The sequence below is a fragment of the Numenius arquata genome, chromosome 1 (genome assembly GCF_964106895.1).
Source record: "Numenius arquata chromosome 1, bNumArq3.hap1.1, whole genome shotgun sequence".
NCBI classification, from domain to species: domain Eukaryota; kingdom Metazoa; phylum Chordata; class Aves; order Charadriiformes; family Scolopacidae; genus Numenius; species Numenius arquata.
In genome coordinates, this window is record NC_133576.1 from 120,229,434 (window position 1) to 120,238,564 (window position 9,131).

The 9,131-nt window shown below is 41.1% G+C and overlaps 1 protein-coding gene across 1 annotated transcript in view; it reads left to right on the plus strand.

The window, feature by feature from the left end:
* The window catches only part of MIPEP (mitochondrial intermediate peptidase), a 77,655-nt gene extending 73,832 nt beyond the window's left edge, over positions 1-3,823 (plus strand). The window contains exon 19 of the mRNA XM_074146408.1: positions 3,580-3,823. Coding sequence (XP_074002509.1) covers positions 3,580-3,674 — 95 coding nt within the window. The 3' untranslated portion in view covers positions 3,675-3,823. The remainder of the gene's footprint in view (positions 1-3,579) is intronic.
* Positions 3,824-9,131: the final 5,308 nt, after the last annotated feature.

Consider the following 9,131-nt stretch of genomic DNA (forward strand, 5'->3'; position numbering starts at 1 on the left):
GTGCTTCTCCTGCAGATTTGATGCTGTCACATTGCCCTTTGGGTCTCCAGAGAAGTCCTTGTGCAGAATACATGTGATTTGTTAATGCTGTTATATTGCAGACAGACATGCTTAGCCATGTGCACACGTGGTAATCAAACCAGCTGAATCTGGAAATAAACATGCATTTGTATGAGTGCAAGAGGCTGTAAAAATCTTTAGAGAGCGATTGTATGTCTCTTTGGAAGTATAAGAAATATGCATAAATCCTAAAAGGTGATGTGAATGGCAACATATATTAACTCAAACTACACGGACCCAAAATAATTAGTGTTCCAAAGGGGCAGAGGCCAAATTTTGCCACAGGCTTTATTCTTCTCCCAATTTTCAGTGATTGTAGGTTATAGCTGGCCATCTCTCCAAAGGGTGTGGTTAACCACAGTGCTGTAATGCGAAAGAAAACTTCAAAGCAGAGAAGATAAGCTGTGCAGTTGCCTTAGGCTTGGGAGAGACTGAGCTGAAAGAGGAGTTGGGCTGAACGTATAAAATACACTCCTAGATTTTAAAACTGCAACCATCAGACCTTGTGGACATCTTACTAAATCATTTAGACTGAAGTGCTGAGTACTTACAATATATCAAAGCTGATCTCGCTTTGATATATTTTAATGGAGTTTAAAGGGAGACATGACCATTCTTAACAAATCTGTGTAGAGTAAGAGGTTAAAACACGGAAATGCCATCAGTGTCTGTTTCTTTTGGAGTTGTCTACTCTAAAATCTGTAGTTATTTATTTCATAAGGGCATGATCATTTTACTGCAGTAGGAGTTCTTTGGCGATGACCTCAGTTACTCTTCATCCTTCCCTTACAAAAGCAAATTCTGCTAGTGTCTGCTTTTGACGTCAGTGATGGGAAACTGGCAGTGCAGCAGACCACTAATGCAAGAAACCTGAAATCTGTTTGTATTATCAAAAAGTTGGAACTACTGGGTGGGAGGTCATTTGACATCGCTATTGCCAGAACGATTTTGAATTCTCCTGCATATTTAAAACAAACCATGTGGAGTCTAAAGGAATGCAATTTGTAGCAAGTTTTGAGTGAGATTTGGTAAGACTATATTCAGCTGTACATCCAAGTGTACTGTAGTTAATTATGTTTCTTTTACTCATTTAGTAATATCCAGGGCTGGAATGTTTTTGTTATGATCTGCAATTTTTATTTAAGAGGGAAATCAAATGTACTTGAAGATAATCCCAGCATCAGTCTTTTCCCCCTAATCATCACACTGATAGCTTTTCTTCTTTTGCAATGTATTGATAATCATAGTTTTAAGAATTGTCCAGAGCAGAATAAATTTTAGTGTGTCGAAAGAATTGGCTAAACATCATCCAGGCTGGCTGTTTTTTTATAAAGTCAGTATTAGAAGGGTTTTTTTGTATTTTGCGGCTTGGGGAGTGGTGGTTATGTCTATTACGGCCTTTATATACTGTCTATAGCATTACAGTCATCCCTTCATACTGATATCTGATAGAAAAGGGCATATTGGCTATAGAATAATGGTTCTTTTACAGAGCTACATCTTAAAAATTGGAAGGAATGAATAATTTCACCAACTTGAGATTCTTATGTCTGAGCCAGTCATCCAGATTTCCTTTCTGGGATACGGGGAAAAGTAGATTCTTTATAGGCACAACTCAGCTCATCATGAAGTAGACCTCTGAAAAGGTCAGATGGGTGGCACCCATGAAGGTCCTCCTCCTGTTCAGTCTCCAGAAGTAGACTCAGTTCAGATGTAAATGTCTGAGGAAAAATGAGGCCAAAAAAAGGCAGAATGGATTGCACTGTTGGGATTGGACCGCTCCCACTGAGTTTAAGATGAAGCTCCAGTAGTCATGTGTGACAGTGCATGTTCCAGTGTGCTGCCATCCGTGTCACCTTCCTAAGGCATTCTCTCCACTTCTGACAAAACTCCAGGAAAATAATATGAGTTTAAACTGGAATTTTCCTAAGGTTTTTAGGGAACAAACACGCATGTCCTCCAGCCAGCCCACTCAGGAACCTGAGAGAGGGAGTCCGCAAGAGGCCCTGGCTCTCCAGGGAGGTTAGATTAGTAGCTGGTATCTGGTCACATCTGTTTCTCAGCCCAGCATAAAGCAACCCATTTTTCATTATGAACTAGAAGTAATTCCCAGTAATTTTACTAACATTAGAGTAGATGACAAGTTTACCAAGTATTTGGAAATACTAGTTCTGTTCTCTTTCATTTTGAAAATAGCTTGATGCAAACTTCATTTAACAGCATTTCAGTCAACCTATATATAGGACGAGATTTGTTTTCCTTTTAGCGCTCACTATTAATCTACCGGGTCATGGCAGATTGTGTTGACAGTTGCAACGTGCATTTAAATAGGATTGAAATGGGGTTCTGTGAGGTCTTAGAGACAAAATTATTTTTGGTTGCTCGCACAAAATTACCTCGAGCTGGTCTGTTTCCTGGTGGGTTTTGAATCATTGTGTTATAGTAAAAGATTCCGGTCTTTTAGCAGCATGCAATTATAATTTCCACTGAAAGCAAATATTGTTGAGGATGTGAAAGAATATAAAATTATGTTCAGTAGGTATGCCGATCAGAAAGGGTAGAACAAGGTTATATTTACATTGGCAGTTGTCAGAAAGAACAGATCACTTCAAAGAAGTACAAAGACGAAATTTTACATGATTTGGCAGCTGTACTGTTTTTTTTTCTGGTACAAGTAATGCTGTAAATTTCCATATATAATCTTGAAAATGTTAATAACAGTGAAAAGACCAACGTTAATGTAATGTTAAGTACAAAGAAACATCTGAAAATAATTTACAGGATATATTTTCATGCTTTCTAAAAACCAGGGCTTCTGGGGAGGAAAGTGTGAGATTTTTAGCTGCTCTGTTTATAGAATTACCTGACATAGTACTTGAGCATGATTCTTCATTTCGCTAATTTCCCTGTCTGTTATTCTGTAGCCATATGCTGCAGCTAACAGATGCACTAGTTAAAATTTTTAATAAAAGGTAAGTCCTGGTACTGTAAAAAAGCAAAACGAAAACTGCAGTGCACTGAAAATTATTTTGTTTGGGTATGTTTCATGCCTTGTGAAAAATTTCAAAGGTATTTGTGCATTAAATACTAAATTAAATGCTTTTAAGGTGTGTAACACTTTGAGAAAATATGTTGTTTTTTCTGGCTCTGTCAGACCTGAGATTTAGCAGATAAGGATTTAGATACCCCCTCAATCACTGATTTATTCCAGTCATTTGGAAATTACCGAGTCTGTGGTTACATTGCTTTAAAATAGATTTAATTCCATTCAAGCAAGATTGTAATGATAAAAGTCAGTTAACAGTTTTGAAACCTGTCAGTTCTGTGATAATGTGTAACAGGTAGCTTGAAAAAATTAAATAATCCCTATACACTATAATTCTATTTATTTCTTGACAAAGAAACATGATAGCCGTTTCTGTTGTGATATTAAAAGTTAGTTAGTGATAAGCATTACTTCTGACAAAGCTTTCAGGGTCATAGTATTCTTGCTAAGAGTCTGTTGTCTTGATTTTGTAGGTATGCTTCAGAAATTACCTTCAGTTGAAGATTTTGTGGATGCCCTTGTTTCAGACTTAGAGCAAGACTTTGAAACATTTATCATGGACTCATAAAAATGTTCAACAGAACAGAATTCTTTTATGGAAGATTGCATACATCTTCATAATTGTGGATAAAATACTGTTGTGACTGGTTTTGTGAACACTTGTAAAAGTTTGAATATTCATGTTGGTGGAACAGTAATAAAGAATTTCCTTGGATCACCTGTTTTCATTTATGAAGATGATGGCTTTTCGTTACACAGGAGCTTAAGCATGGAATTTGAGAGAACAAGTCCTCCAGCATGTACTGTTAAAAATTTTGGTCTTGTTGGAGGAGCTGATTAAATGGGAACTGAACTCATCTTCAGAGTGAGTGGAATGGTATGAATAGTCTTTTGGTACACACATTGGATTCAGTATTAGGACATACCTGTCAAGTGTCATGACCCAGAACTGTTTGCATGGGTCTTTCTCACATGCTCGTGGATATTCTTTAAACTTGTTTAACCTTATTCCTTGCAGGAGTTCTACATTGGGGAAAGCAAACTGTGTTTGCAACAGAGGGGAAATTGGAAAGAAAGTTGAAGCGGAAAACTAGGAACTGTATTTGACATAGGGAACAAAAAGATAAGAAGAAAAACTATGGTCATACAGGTATGTGATGGAAAATGTTAGGGTGTGGAGGAAAGAGATACATTGCAACACAAAAAGAGAGACAAAGGAGTGAAATAGGTACCCCACAAATGTTTCCTTGAGGAGGGTAACATGGAAGGTAGCCATGCTTTTGTAGCTGCGATGATCCAGTGGGTATATGTGTGGCCGTGTTGTAAGTAAAAGTGGTATCTTTTGTTATACGAAGCCATTGAGCAGGTCTTCTTCAGGTTTGGAAGAGAAGAGCAAACTTTAAACCTAAATACAAAAGATGGACTGTTCATTGTATCAGGTGCATAAAATGATTGGGAGCAGGAATGGAATTTACAAGGTGCCGTAAAACTGTTCTTGCCATTGAATTAGTAGTTTTTTAAATATCCAACAGAGTTACAATTTTAGTTCCTAGGCTTATCTTTTGCAGATCATCCACTGAGCTTCAATGTTCAGGGTTCAGCCGTTGTTTTCTTAGGAGTATTCTCCCATTAACTGGGTCCTTTTGTCCTTTTATCTCTCTGTGTGTGTTTGTTTTATTGAGTAGTGGTGGTTTAGTTTTATCCACATTACTTGAAGGGCTTTACTGGATGGAGTCTATCCATGAAGAGGGCTTTAAACTCAAGTTGCTGGGGGAGGGGAACCGCAATCCATCCCACTCCTACCAGTTTGATACCAGTGCCAGCAGTAGATGCCCAGTCTGAAGGAAGATCACAGGTCAGTAGGAGAGCACCTGGAGTTAGAGACATGCTCACACCTGCAGGGCTATGAGCTTATTGGCATCACAGAGACATGATGGGATGGCTCCTGTGACTGGATGCTGGAATGGAAGGATACAGGCTCTTTAGGAAGGACAGGCAAGGGAGATGAGGAGGGGGTGTACCCCTCTGTCCTGGTTTGAGGTAAAACAGAACTAATTTTCTGTTCAGTAATTTTTCCTTTTTAGCTGGGCCTCTTCTAACTAAACTCTGAAATTAACGGCATATTGTTCAGAAACTGCTCGCTGTCATAGTGATAAGACCTGATAATACCTGGAATGGTATGCAGAGAGGCCCTTGCTTATACTTATTGCTAGAACAACCAAGGTCAGGTAAATTCCGACCCATTGGAGGGTCGGAAGCGGAAAAGCATAGAGGGGTCACACCTGTAGGGAGGAGCGGACAGGACAGGTGACCCAGAACTGACCAACAGGGTATTCCATCCCATCTACGTCATGCTCAGCATAAAAGCTGAGGGATCAAAGGGTCATCTCTCTTCCTTCAATGGCCGACATCTGAGGAGGACCCTGTCTGTTCGTCTGCCTTTGATCCCGATCCGAGCATTCCTGACTCCAGATCCGGAATCCAGCTCCTGTCCATCACTGAGTCCAGCCTAGGACTTTCCCCTGTGCCTGCTGGTGACGTGATCATCACCCTGGGAGCTTGATACGGTTTTGTATATACTGTATACTTTCCCCCCCCCTTTTTTCCCCCCCCCCTTTTTTTTAATTGTTTATTATTTCATTATTTATTAATATTTTCATTAAAGTAGTTTAGTTTTTTTCTAAACTCATAAATGTCTTTTATCTCTTCCTCTCCTCTCTTTTCCTTAGAGGGGGGAGGGAGGGGCCATCTGTCGTTCTGATTGGTCAATCTGGTTGAAACCACGACACCCTCTATGTCAATGACCAGCTGGAGCTCATGAAGCTTCACCTCGGGACGGATGAGGAGCCAACCGAGAGTTTATGGGTCAGATTAGAGGGAGGGCAGGGACAGGTGACATTATAGTGGGGGTCTGCTATAGGCCACCTGACCAGGAAGACTGAGCAGATGGGGCCTTCTATAGACAGATAGGAGCAGCCTGACGTTCACAAGCCCTGGTCCACATGGGGGATTTCAACCACCCCGATATCTGTTGGACATAAGCAATCCAAGAGGTTCCTGGAATGAGTCGATGATAACTTCCTTCCCTAAGGAGTTCAAGATCCTTAGGGCACACAGCAAGCTCACTAACCTGGACTTCAGGAGAGCAGACTTTGGCCACTTCAGGAATCTGCTTGGTAGAGTTCAATTGGATAAAGCACTGGAGTGAGAGAGGCGCAAGAAAGCTGGTTAATATTCAAGGATCACCTCCTCCAAGCTCAGGAGTGACAAAGAGAAAGTCATGCAAAAATGCGAGGAGGCCTGCATGGATGAACGAGAAGGTCTTGGACAAACTCAAACACAAAAAGAAAGCCTACAAAGTGTGGGAGCAAGGACAAGTAGCCTGGGAGAAATACAGAGATGTTATCCAGGCAGCCAGGGATCAGGTTAGGAAAGCTAAAGCCCTGATTGAATTAAATCTGGCCAGGGATATCAAGGGCTTGTTGCTTGATGTCCAAGTGGAGACCAGTAACAAGTGGTGTTCCTCAGGGATCAGCACTGGGACCAGCGCTATTTAACGTCTTTGTCTTCAACATGGACAGTGGGACTGTGTGCACTCTCAGCAAGTTTGCCAATGACACCAAGCTGTGTGGCGTGATCAACAAGCTGGAGGGAAGGGAAGCCATCCAGAGGGACCCAGACAGGCTCGAGAGGTGGGCCTGTGTGAACCTCAAGAAGTTCAGTCAGGCCAAGTGCAAGGTCCTGCACATGGGTGGGGCAATCTCAAGCACAAATGCAGGCTGGGCAGAGAATTGCTGGAGAGCAGCCCTGAGGAGAAGGACTTAGGGGTACTGGTGGATGAGAAGCTCAATGTGACCCGACAATCCACGCAGCCCAGAAGGCCAACTGCATCCTGGGCTGCATCAAAAGAAGTGTGGCCAGCAGGTCGAGGAAGGTGGTTCTGCCCCTCTACTCTGCTCTCGTGAGACCCCTCCTGGAGTAAGTACCGTGTCCAGCTCTGGGGCCCCCAACATAAGAAGGACATGGACCTGTTCCAACAGAGGAGGGCCATGAAGATGATCAGAGGGCTGGAGCACCTCTCCTATGAAGACAGGCTGAGAGAGTTGGGGTTGTTCAGCCTGGAGAAGAGAAGGTTCCGGGGAGACCTTATTGCAGCCTTCTAGTACCTGAAGGGGGCCTACAGGAAAGATGGGGAGGGACTCTGTATGAGGGAGTGTAGCGATAGGACAAGGAGTAATGGTTTTAAACTGAAAGAGGGGAGGTTTAGATTGGATATCAGGAAGAAATTCTTTACTGTGAGGGTGGTGAGACACTGGAACAGGTTGCCCAGGGAGGCTATGGTTGCCTCATCCCTGGAAGTGTTCAAGTTGGATGGGGCTTTGAGCAACCTGGTCTAGTGGGAGGTGTCCCTGCCCATGGCAGGGGGTTTGGAACTCCATGATCTGTAAGGTCCCTTCCAACTCTAACCATTCTATGATTCTATGTTCCGGTCACTATGGGTTTACAGGCATTTTGATGATTCCATTGCAGAGAACAATTGATATTAAAATATGTTGACAACGTTGCTGCTTAGGCAAGGGCTGAATCTGGTCCCTGTGTATTTGTTCACGTGGAGTTTCCTTTTAATGTTGAGTGGCAAGTGTTGGGGAACTGTTTAAAGAATAGGAGGGCAAGTTTTAGGGGCCACAAAATCATTCAAAAGAAATGTTTTCCCAGGATAGGCTGGAGCAGCTTAAGGTTGCACATCAGATAGTGGGTGATGAACAAAGGAAATATTATCAGTGGGGTTTTGTTTTTCTCTTGAAATAAATTAAGAAATGGTATTTGAGTGCCTATTTAAAAAAAGAAAAAGAAAAAAGAATTTTTCTCTAGAAACGGCCTTGTCTTTTAGAGGTCCTCTGTAGGTTGTTGCAAAAGGTATCGTAAGTGTCCTGTTCAGTGGGAATGCAGTGAAAGAAGCAAGAGAGGAAGAGAACCAAATCTGAAATATGAGAGCAAATAGCTAGGAGAGAAACACGTTTTGTTTCATATTGTTTGATATTTTCCCCTATTTTTTTCACTTTGTTTTTGGACAGTGGGAATTTGCCTTGTATGAATAGAACTGGGTTTAGAAATTTTTAGATATGAAATGTTTTGATTAAACAATAGCAGGCATATATTCAGACATGGACCCCAGCAAGACTTGTGTGTTGTACGGTGGAATCACTACATTCTGTGCCTGCAGTTGGTCCCTACGAGGAAAGAATGAACGGTTTCGCTTGACAAACCAGCTTGGTATTTTGCTGTAAGTAAAGTAATTTAAAAAAAAAACACAGCTAAAAAATGAAACAAATGTAAATTCAGGTGTGAGTAAAAACACATTGTGAAGATGGGAAGTTCTCGATAATACCGTAGCTCATGAACGCAAATTTAACAACCCCTTATAGAGTATTTAATGGAATTACTTTTTAAAGGGAAATCAAGGGTGTTGCTAAGGGAGCCTCGTGGTGTTTGTTGCCTGTTTTTCATACTGAAGGAAACCACCAATAATGTTCATCTGAAGTTGGCACATGTTGAAAGAGTTATTGTGACAAAAAAGAACTTAGCAAAAGGAAGTCCTAGTGCTGACACGGCCCTGGGAGCACTACAGTAAAGAAAATAAAGCATCACAATTGGCGGAATAAGCAGAATATTTAAAATTAAGATATTTCCCTTAGATTTTAATTTGAAAGAAATTCAAGTGATGTTGGTTCATCAAAATTTACTTTATCAAAATATTTGTAGTAACCACACTGTTTTACGCTGCTATTACTTCCTTAATTCACTGGCTCATTTGATCCTTCTGTAAACAACAGTCTTTTCAAGTTTTTATCACAGTGGCATCAAACATCTTCCTAATACTGAGACCAGATATAGACAAAGGAGGAAAACCTTGTCTTTTGCCAGAGCACAGTGGACTGTAGTGTATTGTCACAGATTCATAGCTCTTGGGACATTTGACAAAGGTGGGAGCTGGTAGAAAAATAAATATAACTCAGAATGACAG